Source organism: Nesoenas mayeri (genome assembly GCF_963082525.1).
Source record: "Nesoenas mayeri genome assembly, chromosome: 8".
Taxonomy (NCBI): domain Eukaryota; kingdom Metazoa; phylum Chordata; class Aves; order Columbiformes; family Columbidae; genus Nesoenas; species Nesoenas mayeri.
Genome location: NC_137554.1, coordinates 28,146,667 through 28,165,365, shown reverse-complemented (window position 1 = coordinate 28,165,365; position 18,699 = coordinate 28,146,667). Strand labels below are relative to the sequence as shown.

The following is an 18,699-nucleotide window of genomic DNA, read 5'->3' as shown; positions in this document are numbered from 1 at the left end:
AGCCTTTCTGAGCAAGTGCAACATCCGTCACAGAGCACATAGAGTTCAACAAACAAGGGTTGGAGAGGAAGGTCCCCAGGTGTGGTGTGCATGTCTGGGCCAACCCTCCTAGCAGCCAAGAAAGGGCTTGCTAAGAGGAGTCATGGCCACAACCTGTTGACAAAAGGAAAGCAGGACAAACAAGCTGGCTCCACCTGGGGCAAGGGATTAGAAACCTCGGCACAGCCCTCTGATTCCTCCCAGCAAACCAGCCGTGGCTGGAGGCAGGGATTAAACCCAGTGGCAGAGGAATGCGGCTCCTTCCCGCTGCGGAGTCCAAGTTGGCACCGCATCCCCACTCAAGACGCAGCTTACATAATGTAGCTTATGAAAGCAAAATAACTCAGCCATGCCAACCTGTGGGCAGGCCAGGATGGAGGAAAAAGATAGTTTTTTGGCTGAGGTAAAGCCTAGCTGCCCCTCTGCACTGCTACCCGAGAAGTGTTGTACCATGTCACCAGGGATGTGAGGAAAAGAGCAGCAAGAGAGAAGGCTTAGGGCAGGCTGGGTCCTCCTACAAGACTATGAAGAGCTGAAGCCCGGGTGCTCATTCAGAATTCATAGAACATGGATTTTCCCCCCCCAGACTCCCCCTCCACCCCTGAGTTTCTCCCCAACCAGACAGGTTCCTGTAGAGGTCAAGCCATGCATGGTCTGCATGCAAGGCCACCACAGGTTTTGGGGGACTAACTCATAAGAAACACCCAGCCCCAGATCTCATTCCTTCCAAATGCAGGCCAGACACCTCCAGGAGCAGTTGGGAGAGGCTCTGGTCCACACCATCTCCCACTGAGGATGGAGATCCTGGAGGCGCTTCAGTGCAGAGAGCAGCAGGGCTGGGCACATCCTCATCCAAGGTCATTGCACAGGAGTCAGGGATAGTCCCAAAACACCCGGCACTGGCTCAGAGCAGAGTCACAAGGAGCAAACTGAGATCATCATTTCTTCATGAACCAGGCAATTAACAAGTGACACATTTAGGCATCCAGATGGGTGACTGATATCTGTCATAATCTACATGACCTCAGGAACAGCTATTTGTCTCTCCATAATGCAAATCCTGCAGACAGACTTGCTCCTTTATCAGCAAGCAAAGAGAGTCAGAACACAATTCCAAAGCTGCAAGAGCCAGAATGGTGCAAACGGGCACTGCACACAGGTGGTCAATCCCAGCTGAAGAGCCAGGAGAAACCCTTGTGAGTGGAGGACCCACTCAGGAGCCACCCCAGTCCTGACCTTGCATCCAGCTGGCTAGTGAAGCCAGGCAGACATATGGAGATCTTCCCTTTCAAGAGCTTCCACTTATTTCCTAAGTGACTGTCCTCAGTTTAATCAGTAACTGAACAAGTGGGATGAAATCCTGGCTCAGCTAAGGCCAAATTACCAACATCCATGATGGGAGGATTCCCCTCCCAACTCCACCAGCTTTCTCATCCAGGTCACACAAGAAACTATTATACCAACCAGCCACACTTGATCTGTTCCCTGTGGGCTGGTCTCCAGCACCTTTCCAGAGCAAGCTGTGGCCGCCTTCAAGAGGACAAAGGACCTCCAGCCCCTCTTCTACATCTCTGCACCAGTTCACAACGCAGCTGATGAACAGCAAGCGCAGATCTCAGCCAGGATTACTCTGAACACCACACCGGAGGAGATGCTGGACCTCCAGGAGACACACTTGAAGGGAACAAAGTGGGGCTGCTCTGGTAACATAAGATCTTGCAGAGCTCGGCAAATCACCCCCTCAGCAGTCTGTGTCTGGTTCCCTCCCTGGGACCATCCCTTCCCGTCCTCCACAGACAGAAACGGGCCAATATCAACATCCCAGGAAAAGAGAAAAACACAGACTCAGAGAAACTAAAACAATTTCGCCTCTCCCCCCCAGGTAATGGCATGCAAAAGACAGCTCAGCAAAACCGTACCCACCTAAGACTGGCTGATTTCTGCTCCACAAGCCACATTCCAGAAGGGAGAGGTGGTCACCGCCAGGGCTGGATGCTTCCGAAGGATGTGAGCGCTGACCTACCAAAAAGGGTCCATCTAGGAAGATCAAGGAGCACTAAAAAACCCACAGAAAAAAATAAGAAAAGTGGTATGTGAGTACTGGAGCAGCACCAGGACACTCAAAGGGAGAAAGGGTGGAAGAAACCCAACCAGACACACCTGATTCTTCAGGCTTTTCAGGAAAAGTCCCCATGTCCTCGCCATAATTGGGCTGGCACAGCCCCATGGTAAAAGATGCTTCAAGTGTGATCTTGATTAACTCATCTGCTGCAGGCTATATTTGAAGGGAGCTGTGGCTAATCGTATTTTGATTGCCTTAAAATTCAGTTACGGGGAAAAAACATGGCCTGTGAGCAGATATATTAATCATTTTGGAGCAGCCTTGTTTCCTAAGCTGGTGTTTGATTAAAAGGGAGCACAACCAACAGGCACTTCAAAAGGCTGGTGCTATTCTTGATTGCTTCATTCAGAGCAGTTCCTGATGCTCCGATGTGCCTAGCAAACCCTTTGGGGTTGATACTTGCATTTTCTCGTATTCAGTGAACATTTCCATATCATTATTCATGTTTTAAGGATATGCGAGTAAACAGAGAAAAGGGATTTTCTCCTTCCTGAGAGGCTAAGATTAAAAGCCAAAATGTTTTATACATACATAAGCAGTAAATTCAGCTTCTGAAGGTTTTGGGCTCAATTTGAAGAGCTCCACAGCCTCAAGAGGAGGCCTTTCCACACTGCATAGCTGGGAAATGGTGTTTAGTTAACTGCAAAGCAGACGCAGCAAGGAGCCTTTAGGCAAAAAGTCAGGAAAAAAATGTCTAGAGAAAAGGAGGGATTATTTTTCCTTCTAATTCATTATCATATTTTTTTAACATATCATTTCAATAATTATCTGAGAAGCCATTTTGCAGCACAGGGTTGTTTCAATCTTGTTTTCAGTTGGGTAATTGTGGAGCAAGTGGGTAAATGCTTTCTCAGCTGAGAACAAGAGGAATCATTAAGCATCAAGCTCCTGTCCTAAACTGATGTTCAGTGCAGCTGGAGGGGCAAAGGACTGACACTTATTCCCGTTATCACCCTGATGGGCATGTGTTGTCCCTCCTTCTGTGCAAATGCCCTTACATAAATTTCCTTAATTTAGGCATAATCCATTTGGTTTTTTTTTCCTCTGCAACATGTACTCAGAAGGCAGAAAGAACAGTAGCTATCTCCCCTGCACCCAAATTTAGAAGAAAACACCAACATTTCTGGGCTCTGGAGTTACTCCAGGGCACCGCAGGTTCCTTCTGGCTCCAGCCCAGAGGACCAGGGTCCTCATGGTCATGTTGCAATCGGAGGAAAGGACATAGTGTCCACTTCTGCTCCGGTGACACTCCACACAGGCACAGAAAGGGTAATTTTGGGATCACAGTGTGAAAAGTGCTGTCTTGAACATTACCCAGAAGGGAGATGCAAAAGACCACTTGGTCTACCCCAGTGTGACAGCAGGGACAGTCTCATCTGCCCAGCAGGATGCTTGTGTGTGGCTAATCCATATTTAAAGATGGGAATGAAGAAAGTACCTCCTGGAGAGCTGGGAAGCAGCACCACAAGCTAAATAAAGGACCATGTGAACAACACATTTGTACTACCTTGCTTACTTTTCTGAATGTCTGGTTTTATACCAAAGGTGGATGAGCAGCATTTTTTCCCCGCATCGAGAATAGGAAAGGGTCCTCCTCCACAAACCCCCCTTTTTGTGAAGTTTCTTGGAATTTTATTTTCTGTGGGATTTCTACATACTGTAGAATTTCTGTAGAGAAGGCTGAAGAGATGCACAAACCCCTGTTCTTACCCCACAGCCCTCCCTATGGACACCCACAAGCCCATACAGAGAGAACCCCAAATTCCAGTCACATCTAGACCATCCGCCACCAGAGAATCAACAGTCAGCTACAAAAACCATACATACAAGGAAACAATCCAATCACCACCACAAACCTGGAGAGCCCACAGGGATTGCAAGACCCCTGTCCCCCAAAAAAAACCTCAACGCACTAAAGAAAAGCCAAAGCCTACCCACTATCAGGGTAAAATTCCCTTCAGAAGGTGAACGCAATGCACATACAAGAGAAGCTGCCAGGAAGAATCACAGAAAGGAGGCAGAAGTCAGAATTAAGGTTTTGTGCTTTTTTAATTATAAAAAAAAAAAAAAGAAACCTATTTGGAAGAAGTCCAAATACAACGGAATAGAACGTGTACCATCTAAGATACCCAAGTGTAAAATCCCAGAACATCTGAACCCCCAGCATGAGCTGGGAGGTGTCAGGGCTGGCCAGGAGGGACCAGTGGCCTCTCCCTTCTCCCAGCCCCCATCACAGCTGGATGGCAGGCAGCCCGAGAGCCAGGACACAGAGACATCAACAGTCTCTTGTAAAACCATTCCATTTTAGCAACTAAGAACATTATGGAAATTTTAAAAAAATAAAATTAAATCTAAATCTTTTTTTCTTTTCCTTTATCAACAGCCCTGCTTTAGTGACATGCTAGCCCCGCTGGAAAGGTTAAACACTCACAGCTCTGTCCACAATGTGGTTGTTAACCAGTCAACTCCTTGTTCAGGACACCTTCCTCATCTCGGTCGAACGCGCTCACGAGCGCGTCGCAGCTGCTCGAGTTACAGTGACAAATGACTCTGTGGGGTTCCTGGATCTGGGAACAGCCTCCTGCGAACGCCACGCTGAGATAAATCTCTGAAATAAGTCTTCTCCACTAAGCCCTCCAAGCTCACCCTCGGTCCCACCTGGAGGCCACCCCAACAGCATTCTCAGGAGCTCTGCCTGCTCTGGCCAGGTGAGTCGTTGGAACTTCATCTCTTTTTTTCTTTTTTTTTAAAAAACAACCACTTTCATATACAATTTTTTTGTTGGCTTTTTTTATATTTAAATAGAAAAATACTACTTCACTCTGTGTTATGAGCCAGAGATCAGTTGACTTCCAGTGACAGAACCAGGAGTTCTCAACGCTCTTATGCTGAGCTCAATGCCAGAAGATTCCCAGAAACCTCAGAAGGTAAAGAGCGCCCCATCACACCATACAAGCAGGAGCACGCAGGGCTCCATCAGAGCTCCATCTTCCCTTCTCCGCAGCAGGGAACCAACCTTAGAGAACCATCAGCCTGCAGAGAGTCAGCGGTGGGGCCAACACCCCAAACCTGACTCTTGGGGGAGTCAGCTGTAGCTTTAAGCTTTCCACTTGCCAACTGGGTTTTTTGTGTGTGCAGTCTGTCCCTGGAAGCCACTGGATCCCATCAGATGTACATATGAATTAGACAAAAAAAAAATAATAATAAAACAGTGGTTAAAAGTTCTCTAAAGACCTTCTTCCTCCTCTCATCTTCTGAAGAGTCAATGACAAACAGACATGGATAAAACTAAATTTGCCCTCCTCCCCACCTCAAGACAACAAGAGTTACTGAGACACAAAAAATGTGTTATCTTGTACCCTCAGGATTACATCTAGAAGGGAAGATTTAGGGGTGTGGGAATCGCGGGGGGAAGGCAGTGTTTGTGGGCACAGTCCGCTTAGTTCTTGTACTCGAAAGGCTCGTCTCCAGTTTCATTGAGGAGACACGTGCGGACGAGGGCCTCTGTCACAGCATATGGATCACAGTTGGCGGAAGGCCGGCGGTCCTCGAAGTAGCCCCTCTTCTCATGGCCCACGCTCCGGGGGATGCGGATGCTGGCGCCACGGTTGGCCACCCCAGCCGAGAACTCATGGATGTTGGATGTCTCGTGGAAACCCGTCAGGCGCCTGGCATTGTCCAGCCCCCCTTTGGGGTCATAGGCACGGATATGGTACTGGTGACGCTTGCTCAGCTTCTCAATGGCCTCTTCAATGTGCCTGCGAAGGGAGCAAGGAAGAGGGGAAGACACAGTGAGTGTCGGATGGGCAGTACGAGCTGAGCCACTCTTGGCTGTTGCATCCAAGCCACAGCAGATTCATCGCTGTCCCAAAGCCACTTCATGAGGAAGCTTATTTTAAGAAAAATTTATCTGCAGAAAAGGTTGTCAGGAATTGGAACAGGCTACCCAGGGAACTGGTGGAGCCACCATCCCTGGAGCAGTTTAAAAGACACGTAGATGAGCTTCTTCGGGACACTGTTTAGTGCCAGTGTTGGGTTAATCACTGGACTCGATGATCTTGAGGGTCTCATCCAAACAAAATGATTCTATGAATCTATTATCCTATGCCCTACAGCCCAATTTTCTGATCATCTCAACACAAGGATTCTCTTCACTCCTACTTCTGACCCAACCTGGTTCTTGGAAATGGATCTCCATGGCCTGAGAAGATCCTTCGGGAGTGCTGTGCATGGGACACCACCAGTTTGACCCATGGCCAAATCCCACAGACACACTGCCCTGAGGAACCTGCTCTGAGAGAGGAGATTTCTTACCACATAAGTTTCTACTTGGGAAGCTCACACAGTCACGGGTTGGCTTATTATCTCAGGGCATCACTAAGAATAAGGCAAGAAAACACCGCTGCCAGGAAGAATCCCTTCGGGGAGCTCCACTGCAACCCAGTGCTGTCAGGTCCCAGCACATCAGTCCCATAAGGGAACTAGTATTTTACATTTCCAGGATCTTGTTGTTTAAGAAAACATGTCATTAGCTTCCACAGCCTGGTGTAGACAGAAGCAAATTGTCTTCCTCTTTCATCATGGTCATGCAAAAAAGGCCTATGCTGAATTTATTTGTTTTGGGCAATGACAGATCAAGAGCTAGGCAGCCTGCTATGAATAGCTGCATCTTGGCCACCCATGCTTCCATCAACACTGTCTGAATTTCCCACCCAACACCAAGATGGGAGTCTATCATTACATAAAGTTATATATCAAAAAAACCAAAAAAGCCAGAAAAAAGGCTCAAACATAACACCAAACACCAGAGTGACATCTCCCATGTAGCCAAAACTCTGTAAAAAGCTCACTGCTACCAAGTCCAGCCTGCTGCCTAGCAAGCACATACTGCTGGCCCATCTCAAAACACTTACTTGAGACCTCCGTCTTCCCTCATTTCCTTGGTACTGAAGTTGGTGTGACAGCCAGCACCGTTCCAGTTCCCAGGGATGGGCTTGGGATCGAAGGACACGATGACACCGAAGTCTTCGCACACCCGGTGGAGGATGAAGCGTGCGATCCAGAGGTGATCGCCCATCTCAATCCCTTCACATGGTCCCACCTGGAACTCCCACTACAAGGAGGAGGAGCGACTGGCTCAGTGGTGCAGAGACAACCCACAGCGAGACATTTCCCACCCCCTTACGCTCTGATTGTCAACAAAACTAGTGGCTCAGAGCCAAATGCTCCCGCTGCTTGGGTTTTTTCTGTTCTGTCTCACTCCACGAGGCACCTAAACCAATTTACCTGGGCTGGCATCACTTCTGCATTGGTTCCTCCAATTTTCACACCAGCATACAGGCATGCTCGGTAGTGGGCCTCCACAATGTCCCTGCCATAGGCTTTGTCTGCCCCTACACCGCAGTAGTATGGACCTGCAATGGCACAGGTGGACAGCAAGGAAAACATGAGTTTCCAGAAAGCAAAAAGTCTCATACTCAGTGAAAACAGAGCACACACAAGGGAAGAACTCTACAAAGGCATGTGATGTGTGGAAAAGCCCCCAAATCCATTTTTCACAGTAGCACTAGCAGAGCACTGATGGAGAAAGGGTCCCTCCAATAGTCTGGGTTTGTAATCTGTCATGCTCATGCTAGGCAAGTTTTTAAATCACCTGCAGACTAACAAACCAAGCAGCAAATTTGTATGTGGCAAATGACCATCTCAACCTTTCTGCAATGACCTTAATTTCATGGGTTAGTTTTTGCCAATATCCTGCTTGATATTGTCCACCCTCAGTTCTAGAAACACCTCAAATCTTTCAGCTCACCCAAAGCAGTTAAGTTGCATCCCACAGATTACAGTGCAATCACCGCACTAAGGAATCCTGACTTGGTCCAGCACAGACTCCCCGAGAGGTTACCTTGGGGTCCAGGGAAGCCATTGGAAGGCCAGCCAAACGGATGTCCATCTGTCCCCAGAAGAGTGTACTCTTGTTCCATCCCAAACCAGGGGTGCTGGTTGGACACCATATCCATGATCCGCCTGCAGGTGTGGCGGAGATTTGTCTCTAGAACAAAAAAAACCCACAAGGCTTATTAGCATCTCCACCTCCACTCCCTCCTTCTACTTTATTTACAGTTTGCATCCCAGCAGCATTGGTGAAGAATCCCAGAAACAGCCCTTTCTCCATCACCAGCACTTTAACTTTCAGGACCGGGATTTTTTTTGTGCCATGCACAACACTGAAGGCATGAACAGTATTTGGACAGGTGTCCCCCTCCCCAGAAACACCAGCTCCACCAGGAGAAGAGAGAAGGTCCATTCACCTGCAGACTGGCGATTGTATTTGAAGACCTCGCAGAGAACTAGTTTATTGGGATCCTTGCGAAAAGGGTCCCGAAACATAGCAGCAGGTCGCAGGTACATGTCACTGTTGGAGCCTTCAGACTGGAAGGTGCTAGAGCCATCAAAATTCCACTCGGGGAGATCTGGAGTGGAGAGAGGAATGAGGCACAGTGACCAAGGGTCTCTGGTCACCAGGGTGGGCTCCCCACCACCCTCCAGTATTACAGAGATGAAGATGCTTGTATGGGACAGACCTACAATAGATTTAATCCCAGCTCAGCTGGTTTTGTTCCAAATGGGGGAAGTAAAAAAACAAAACACCGAAACAAGCAAAAAACAGGAGAGTGCATGTCCCCATCCACCCTGGGAAACACAAGGAGCTGGGCTGCTGGCCAAGCCCAAGCAAACCGAGCAGCACTAAGGACGTTTTCTATGTTGCAACAACCCAGGGGGATGAGCAGAGCACCCAGTCTCCTCGCAGAGGTGCCTGGGCAAGCTGGGAGAGGGCAGAGCTTCAAGCTGGAGGAATGAGGGGCACCACAAAATACCCTTATCCATGCTGCACAGCCTGGAGAAGGTAGGCAAGCAAATATCACATGTGGAGCCTCATATGGAGGAGGAGTATGGGCAGCTTGGTCCCTTTGCCCACCCCTCCTGGCTCCGCACTGCCCTCCGGGTCAAAGCACAGCAGTGAACTCCACCCGGGAATGTTATCTCCTCCATATCCTGGGGGGAAAGTGGGAGGATGGGAAGCACAGAGATTTAAAGGGAGCTGTGCCAACCACTCCCTTAGAGGGAAAGGGGGAAAGAAAAAAAAAAGATAATTCTGCTCAGTCACACACAGTATTTTCATTTCATAACTGTCTCCAGCCAGCACCATGGCAACCTGGGGAAAATCCTAATGCTATTATTGTGTAAGCTGGGACTGTTTGTTCTGAGGGACACAAGCTCTTAATTACACCGGATAGCTCCATTCTTTCCCCTCCACTTTCTTCTGCCAAACTACTTCCGGCCAAAACGAGCACTTGAGAGTCAATGGGCTGCCCAGCCCCTGCCAACAGCCCCCTCCGCAGTGCGGCAGTGCCAGGGACAGGCTCCCAACCCTGGGCATCTCACTGAAACTCCACATCTGGAGAGCTAGAACATTCCCCTGGGCTATCTGGGGAAAGAGGTAACTGGGAGGGGGTGAGGAGTGGGGTCTTCCTCAAATACCATCCTTCTGCCATGAAAAAGAGAGAAATGGCATCCTTTCTCTGTAGCAGCGACGTACAGCTGCTTTCTCCACCCGTCGAGGGGCAGCGAATCCTGCACTTGCCCTCTCACCTTCCAGGCTCTTGGGCTCGTGGTCCAGCGTGCGGGTTTTGCAGCGGAGGTGCTCCCCTGTCCCGTCGATCCAGATGTACATGGCTTGGACCTTGTCCCCCTGCGGCAGCTTCATGTACATGTGCTTGATAGCTTTGCTCAGGTGGGAGCTCGCCGAGGTGGCCATGGCTGCAGAGCGGACGAGGGGGTTCCTGCAAGGGAGGATACAAAAAACAACCCAAGTCGTCAGCCCTTCCCTGCGCTCCCAGATTTTTCACCCCCCCGAACCAGGGGGGAGCACGAGACAGCTCAGCACGGGGCTGGCTGTCATCTCCAGCAGTCCCATGTTGTTCTGCAGGCAACAAACACAGCAGCTCGGGCAGATGCAGGCAGCTAGGAAAGCCCTATTCCAGAAGTGATGCCTTCAAAGCATCCCGTTAAACTCCTGCCAAAAACATAGATCTTATCCACCAAGCAACAGCCTTCAAAAGTGCTCCTCAGCCCTATGTGAACTTTTCACCTCTGTGCTCACCACTGCTCTGGAACAAGGCTAACGCACAATGAAAGCTTTCTTAATATATTTTAATAATAATGATAATGGCTTTCTTAATATACTTCCTTCAGCAATGACGGCTTGCCAGCCCCAGCTGCCTTCTCTGATCAGCTGATGTTATCCAAACTTTGTCTAGGGCAGGAGGCAGCAAAAAAGCAATCAACAAGTAGCATAAGCAACCCCTGAGCAACCCAGGCAGCGATGGGGAGGCCGAAGGGGCTCTGGGGAGACCAGCAGCATCCCTGCCACGTCCAGAGAGCCTAGAGCTGAGCTCCCAGGGACAACCAGCCCACATGACACAGGACCACGGCAGCCTGGGGTCCACACAACATGCAAATTATTTGAAAATTTGAAGTTACTTAGAAGAGTCACTCCAACACCCTACACCTCTCTGCAGGGAGACTCAGGCTGCCCGGACTGGCCCTCCCCAGCCCACCCTGTTCCTCTGCGCTGCCGGGGGGTGGTCCCCGCGGGTCCCATTAAACTGCAAGACGCATCACCCATGCATACATCTGCTGGCAGGGAGGAAGGCACCCATATTTAAGCAAGCAGCTAGAGAGCTTCGTGAACAAAAAAGAAAATAAAAAAAAAAAAGAAGTGCAAAAAGCATCTGTTTTCAAGAGAAAACTAAGTTGCCTCTCCATGCCCCCTGCCACAAAAACAACAAAAAAAAGCGAAGTAGGAACTTTCCCCTACAACGTCTGGCCAAACAGCTACCGGGAAACCCCGGACCTGGCACAAGGCGGAGCGTCTCCCCCCCGCCCCTGGGGCCGTGGCGGTGGGGAAGCAGCTGCCGACCCCGGACACCCCCAGCCCCGCGGGGCCCTTACCTGGACCGGGCTCGGCGCGGGGATCCCACGCTCAGCTCCCAGGGCCGCGCCCGCCGCCGCTTTATGGAGCCGCCGCGCCGGCCCCGCCGCACTGATTGGGCAGCGGCGGCCGGGCCCGGGGGCAGGACGGGGCCGGGGGGGGACACGGGGCCGCCGCTCCGCCCCCCTCCGACGCTTCCTCCGGCGGCAGCAGCGCGGATGGGCTGTCACTGCCCCCCCGGCCCCGGGAAAGGGAGGGGAGACCCCGCTTCGCTCCGCACAGAGAGAGAGAGGGGACAGAAAACAGAGCGAAGGGAGGGGGTCAGGAGGAGCTGAGGTCCATTTTGCAACCCACCACCCCGTCCCGTCCCCCCCCCCCCCCGCCCGTAAGAAAACAACCCCTCGTCTCTCATAGTTCTGAGAGAGCGGTTGCGGGAGCAAATCCAGGGCTTTCCGCAGCGTTTACATTAGCGGCTGCCTTTGCATAACTCGCAGGGATGGTAATCAGCCGCCCTGGGTAAACAGGGCAGCAGGGCAAGAGAGGAACGGGAGACCCCCCCCCGCAAGCCCTGAGCCCAGGCTCTGGCTTGGTGCATATTTTGGGGGGTGGGGGAATGAGCAGTGCTTCTGTAATACCCCTTGCAGCAGCTTAAACCGGCTCCAGCACCTGGATTTGCAGTCAAGACCCTCGCTCCAGGGCACAGGATCAGTCACTGTCACACGACCGCAGGAGAAATCACCCAGCAAGAGCACCCACTTCAGAGGCACCCAGCAAACTTCAGGCATTGCCTAGTATTTTTCCACCCCAGAAGCTGGCTTGCTGTCCCATCCTCAACCCCTGTTCCACCCTCCCAGCCTGCACCCAGGGGGTGGGAGAGCAATGCCAGCACTAGCAGGAGCTGCTGTTGCCTGTGTGTACACACCTGCACACACACACGGCCAAGAAAATGCCACCCACACACCTGTCCAGGGGTGACAGGATCCTGGGCGACACCAAAATTGCTATTCCTCGAGAAGCTGGACTCTCCTGACCTACTGCCCTACTGAAGACGCAGCCTCAGCACAGCCAGAAGCTGGGTAGAAAATGGCCAGGGAGAGCCAGATCCTCAGCCAGGAGGAGGTGAAAGTGCTGGCTAAGGCCTCACCTTGATTTATGGCTCATCTCAAGAGCTGGATCAGCACCCCGCCTCCGGGAACAACCCAGCTCATTCTTGACCACAACTTCGCAGCAGCCGCAAATGTGTGTTAATCGCCCGAGGCTGTCCAGGACCAAGGTGAAATTCAGGTGATTTCCACCTCTTCACATTGCTTGGGCAAGTCAAAGCCACCTAACATTACAACACAAACTGCCTTCCCCAGTACCCCAGTTCCTGCACCCGATGTACAGAGCAAAGATTTCAAACTAATTTCAAACAAATGCTGTGTTTATACCTATAGAAATTAGCTCAGAATCCCATATTCAGACCAAGTGCAGCTGCCATCACCTGAATTTAACAGCTCCTTGCTGAAGAAAAAGGAGGCAGGAACTGGTGCCGAGACCCAGCCAGGTCAGGAGAGACCCAAAATAGCTCCCATAAAGAGGAACTGTCAAGCCACAGGTAATGTAAAGCTGTGACCAACCCTTTTCCCTAGGTTTGCAGAGAGGATTTTTTTAATCGGGACACTGACAGCTCTGATAGCTCCCAATTCTTGGAAATCTGCTTGATATCTACAAATTTCCCAGAAACTTTGGCCACCAGAGCTGGCTGCAAACAAGCCCGGGGTGTTTACGTGCGGGAGTCCCTGTGGCATGGGGTGACCCTCACCCCATCTGAGCAGCTCCTCATTTCACCCGCTGAGCTCCAAGCAACCCCGAAGGGAAGCGGGGAGCGAAAGCAACTTGACGTAAACATTGCCTCTCCCTCCCATAAACGCATGCCGGCTACCAAACCCCTGGCCTGGGAGAAACCCCCAGCGTGGGCAAGGATGTCAGGGCTGGGGTGGGAGAGGGAGGACGTCGCTCCCTGCCCCGGGGAGGTTTGGTGACAGTCCCATGTCGTCGCCCTGCACAACATGTTTACGAGCCAGCGGAGACGCGCCGGGCGCTGCAGCCGCGGGGCCAGCGCCCCCTCCCGGGAACCCGGCGGGGTGAGAAACTTCCCTTTGGCGTCCCGCAGAGCTCTCGACAGCTTGTTTACTGCCTGACTTCCCCTCCTCCCCTTGCAGGCTGCTGGAGTTTTTTTGGGAAACTCGGCTGAGCCTGTTTTTTCGCCCAGCTGCGTGCTCCAGTGACCCTTATTGTCACCAGCCGTTGGACGAGACAAAAACCTCACGGGAGAGCTGGGGGAAGGCACGATGCCAACAGGTGACACCTCCCAGGAGTGGATTTAAATCAGCCTTCAAAGGGCCCCCGCACTAAATGTGCAGTGAGCCGGCCAGAGACAATGCAGCGCTCCAGGGGCGAGTCCCAACTGGCACATGTTTTTCTTTTTCCCTCCTATTAATTCGTGGGAACACCTTTATTCGCCTGCCCTGACACTTCCCTCCAGCATGGTTTACATCCTGCAAGAATTGCCAGGGTTGGAAAGTGCCTGGTGAGCTGAAGGTTCAGTCAGGGCTGGACTTCACAGCCTTCTGCCTCCAAGGCAGCAAGGCAAACCTGGCAGGGACAGGACGTAACTAGGGGACAGCATGAGACGTGCCCTTTTTTATGTGTGCCTAGTCCAATACTACCTTGGCACCTCTTTGCCTGACCCCAGCCAGGAGCCAGGCAGCAATGAGGGGCCGTGGCTTCCCTCCCCACCATGCCTTGCTGGGGCTGCTGTGATGCATTCGTGTCTGCATGTCCCCCCTATTGCTGTCCCCATGTCAAGCCCCCAGCTGCCTTGGGCAACCTGCTCTTAGCACAGGGCCCTTGCACCCCTGCTTGGCTGCTGGGACCCCCTGGAAGTGTAGTCTTATAAGTTTGGGAATGTCTTAAAATGCAGAAATGCCACACCACAAGGGGGGTGGGAAAAGGAGGGAGCAATTCAAGGATTAAAAGGGCAAGGTATGAATCTTCCCTGTTGCTCAGGCCTCGGGGCAGGTGACCACTGGCTTTTCTCCTGCAGTGCTGGACTCTTTCCCTGCACCTTGGGGACATCTTGAAGGGTGGCCCCTTACTGCAGACCTTGCAGCTGGAGAGCTGGCCATCCTTGAAATCTCAGCCCCAGCAGATTGCAGACCTGGTCCGCTAAGCCTGGGTACTCATTTGCCTTTCACCACCACTAAATGCAATGTCTTGAATATAAATTATTTATTTTTTAAACTGTGATGTCATCACACAGGGAAGAGGAACAGTCCACTTCCTTGTGACCAGTCAGGTCTTAGGAGGAGGCCTGATGCACCCAAAATGCCCCAACATCCAGCAATGGCAGAGCTGGGAGGGAACAAGGACGAGCATCTCTCCATGCCCAACAGCTAAGACATTCCCAAATTCAGATACACCATTTTCAGACTCATGTAGGAATGCGCTTTAGGCTGCAACGTCTGGGATAAGGAGAAACACACCAGAGTGAGACCAGACATGGGCTGGATGCCCTGATGGTGCATTGGCTCCATCTCTGCCCACTACTATGCACAGCTGCCTCTGCTTGCACCCACCATAGCATGCCCACCGCCACTGGGACCAGTGCTCTGGAGGGACCCACAGGGCTGAAGGAACTGGAGATGCAGACCCTTTTACTCATGATTAGCAAGGGTTGGAAAAATGAACCTAACACCTTAGCATGATGAGCAAGCGCTTAATTAACAAGTTGCCTCAATAAGACTCGAAGAGCAGTCACTGACTGAGGAGAGGGAGCTCGCCACGGGGTGGGGGAAGCGTCTGCACTGGGCGGGGGGACTGACCTTGTGCAAGCAGCGGTGGCCGACCGGTCTCCCCCGGAGTGTTGCAGAAGGTTGACGAAACCCCCCAGGGCAGGGAGGCGGTAGCTGCTGGCCCGATAAGTGAGCAAACATTGCACGCTCCGCAGCAGAGCCATGCTCCCTTTGAAGGTGCTGCCAGGGTCAAGGGTAGTGGAGGGGTGGTGGCCGGAGAGGGCTTTTGGAGGCTGAGCTGATTACCTGGGTTGCACAGAAGGGCAATTTAGGAAAATCAATTAATAAATAAAAAAGTGCAGAGGCATACGCAAAGGAAAAAAAAAAAACTCACCACCCTCCCTATGCAGCTCGGCTGCAATACCCACCCATGACACATTTTGGGGAAGAGGGGCCTTGGGAACACAGCAGCCTCGTGCAAACCTTCCTGGTTGCTTGCAACTGCTTCTCCACCCCTTTCTCAGCCACCTTTGGTGCTGGTCACCATGCCCAATGCCTGCCTTGCCACCCCATGCAGCAAACTGTGGCATTGCATCATCCCCGAGCAGCCCCCTTCCCTGGCTCCCCCCAGGGGAGGGCTCTTTGCAGAAGGGACATAGCTGCTGCCAGCCCGGGGACAGCCTGGCAGCAATCCTGGCAGGCAGCACCTACCTCTGCCCTGCACACCTGCAGACCTTGCGCAGAGGCCGAGCGTCTTCAGCGAGCCGGGGCCGCCGCCGAGGAGCACGTGCTCGCCTTCAAAAAGTGACCCGGGGAAGCTGGAAGATGAGAACATGTCAGGGGCAGGCGGGATTTGAGACCTAGAAATCACTTGGCTGGGTTTGCTCGCTGTGCAAGGGTGGAGAATATCCCAGGGAGTGCTCAGCACATGCCTTTCCCTGCAGTTGGAAATTGGTCACAGTGTGCATTGGCAGGTTTGGGTTTTTTTTGTTGTCTTTTTTTTTTATTAGCACTGTTCATGCTGTTAAATGTGCTCCCAGCTAGGTCATAGCAGTGTTAGCTGTGGCTGGCAGATTAATTTCAGCCTAATACCCTTCACAGCTCCGTAAGTGAGCATGCAGAAATCCCCAAAGCGCTGCTCAAGTGCGTTCAATAGTAGGATCCAGACCTGACCTTATAAATTATAAAAGGTAACAAGCAAAGCACTATTGTCCGTGTCCCTTCCCTATGGCTGAATTAGGTCCCCGTCCTGCTGCAGCGCTTGCCTAACCTGCACTGGTGAAGTCAACAGACCCAGCCACATGTATAAGGTTACACAAGCGATTTCACTTGGGCTGGAGAAGAGACAAGCAAGCGCAGAGCTTGCCGCAAGGGCTGTCAGGTGTAACGGGTCGGAGCCCAGCCTTCACCCTAAATCGCAAGCGAGGAAACTACAGACATGTCAATAGGCTCAAAAATATTTCTGATTTATGTAAGGAAATACCAGAGACATCCTTGCTAAGAGAAGGAGAGTGAGCATAAAAATCACATTAAAAAGAGTAATCCTAATATATTCAAGAAAGGAATGAATATTTAAAGCTGAACTGCCATACCTGGAATCTCAGACAATTCCAGTTTTAAGGTGCTATGGGCCCAAAAATATCAAACTCATTGCTGAAAGTCTTTGAAACATCCTAAACTATTTATATGAGAACAGGCTGGGGCTGAATGGGGGACGAGAAAAAACCAACAACCCAGTATTGCCCCAAAAGCTCACTCAGGGCATATGACACGTATGCTAGAAGGAGAGGAGGTTTGTGCAGCAAGGCGCTTGCACCGCTCCCTCGCACTGGAGTTGGGCTGTGGACCATCACCTGAGACCAAAAGCAACGCTGAGGTGTTTGGGGCTGCCGTGAGTCAGTGGAGACCAATTGTGGCTTCAGGGGGAACAACCCTCATCCCCCCATGGCACTGAAAAAAGCAGGTTGGGCTGATGGGGAGGCTGACCCCGCCGTCGGGCAGCCTTGGACTTTGCCGCCATGGCGAGCCATGCCAGTTTATGTTGGGCAAGGATAAGAAACCCAGCCCTGTCCCCTCTGCCACCCCAGAGCACGAGGCTCTGCCGCTGGCGGAGGTGACCTCAGGTCTATCAAGGGTGGGCTGCTCCCCATGTCAGGGGGATGGAGGACACAGGTAATTTGGGCTTGGACAGAGAGGGAATGAAGCCCTTCTGACGTGTTTGGTGTTGCAACCTGGCCCTTATCTTTGTACAAAGAGTCCAACCACTCCACGCTTGTCTCTGAGCCCCCCTTCTAAACGTGGGTTGTGTTCATGCGTTTCCCTCTTTTTTAAAGCCTCTTTTTTATTAAGCTTTTTTGTGTTGTTTAATAGTCACACAGCTCATGTGAGCTCATTTTGTGAGGAGCTGTTGCAGCTTAACAAAGAGGGTAAATATACTCATGCACACACAGAGCAAACCTCGGGAAGGTACAGCTGGGCTGAGCGGGGCTCCATCCTGCCAGACTTAGGTTAATGGTTCAACTTGGTCTTAATGGTCTTTTCCAACCTAAACAATTCTGTGATTCTATTCTACCTCATGGGGAGGACTTGGAAACAGCCCCTTGCATTCCCACAGTAACTGCACTGGGCTGTTCCTGCTCACAACCCTGGTCCTTTCCCAGCAGAAACCAGCACAGTTGCACTGAGGTCAGCCTAGAGCCAGATAGGCACCAGCAGAGCTACGCCTGCCTCTGAGGAGCTCGCTCTCACCAACTGGAAAATATACATATTTCTGACAGTTGCAGCCTTTTCCTAAGGACTTTTGAGCCTTTCCTGTGCGATACAGCCACACCAGCTTATCCCTACCCCCTCTTTTCTTGGGCTTAGCAGCAGAAATCTTTATGAATTTGTGGTCAGAGCTGCTCATCCGAAAGACAACATCCCTACATTGTCACCACGAGGACGCAAACGCCACCCACTGCTGTTACACCCAACAGTTTCAACCACTGTCAGTAATGAAGTGTGGCCGGTGCCTTGTGGTGTGACAGGACGTTACGTCCCCAGGGCACACACTTGTGCACAGACAATTTAAGCGTGATCTCTAACAAGTCTTTGTCATGTCCCTCCTGGCCTGGTACAGCATCAGTTATCCTCCTTGCACAGGTCAGCACAGCTGTGCGCAAAGAAATAAGCTCACTTGCTCAGGGTGATGGAGAGAGCCAGTGCCAGCAGCCCAGGACTGTCACGCTCGGGTCTCCAGCACCAGCCTGACAATTAATTACGAATCACCCCCGTACTAATTGCTGCTGTGGAGTCACAAGCCCGTTGCTGAAATGCGGAGCCCTGTGGCTGCCTGGGACAGCTTCGCATTCCTGATTTGACAGCGCCACCTCGTGATGTGTCCCCATCCTGGGGACCCTGCGGGGTGCAGGCAGCTGCCTGCACCCACCGCTGCCTGTATCAAGGTGCTTCTGGGGAAGCCCTTACACGTGTTTTAACCTGCCCGTGCCCACGCAGGGGACACTAACAGGGACTGCAGTCACAGCGACAGAAGGGGACATGACCCTCGATATAATGCAACTGTATTTTGTTAATGGTCAGAACGAGAGAGCTCAGGGCTTCCTAGAAACACAAGGTTGGCAGATTCAACCCTGCAGCCCCCCACTTAGGCAAGCCCAGAATAAATGTCCAGTTCAGAAGAAGCCTCAAAACAGGGGTGCTCCACACTCTCCACAGGCCACGAAACCCTTCCCACTTCCACCAAGCCACAGACAAGCAGACCCACTTCTCTG

At 51.6% G+C, this 18,699-nt stretch overlaps 1 protein-coding gene across 4 annotated transcripts; it reads right to left on the bottom strand.

Moving 5' to 3' along the window:
* Positions 1 to 4,191: 4,191 nt before the first annotated feature.
* On the bottom strand, positions 4,192 to 12,753 carry GLUL (glutamate-ammonia ligase). 4 transcript variants are annotated; one of them, XM_080348616.1, is made up of 7 exons: positions 12,637 to 12,753; positions 9,812 to 10,002; positions 8,470 to 8,631; positions 8,064 to 8,210; positions 7,448 to 7,575; positions 7,075 to 7,274; positions 4,192 to 5,919 (listed from the first exon to the last, which is right to left on the bottom strand). In XM_080348616.1, the coding sequence occupies exons 2-7, from the start codon at positions 9,975 to 9,977 to the stop codon at positions 5,601 to 5,603; spliced, it is 1,122 nt and encodes a 373-aa protein (XP_080204742.1). In that variant the 5' UTR covers positions 9,978 to 10,002; positions 12,637 to 12,753; the 3' UTR covers positions 4,192 to 5,600. The 4 variants fall into 4 exon arrangements, with proteins under 4 accessions (XP_080204742.1, XP_080204743.1, XP_080204740.1 ...); XM_080348617.1 differs by having other exon boundaries at positions 12,584 to 12,710; XM_080348614.1 differs by lacking the exon at positions 12,637 to 12,753 and adding an exon at positions 12,298 to 12,562.
* Between the last annotated feature and the right edge of the window lie 5,946 nt (positions 12,754 to 18,699).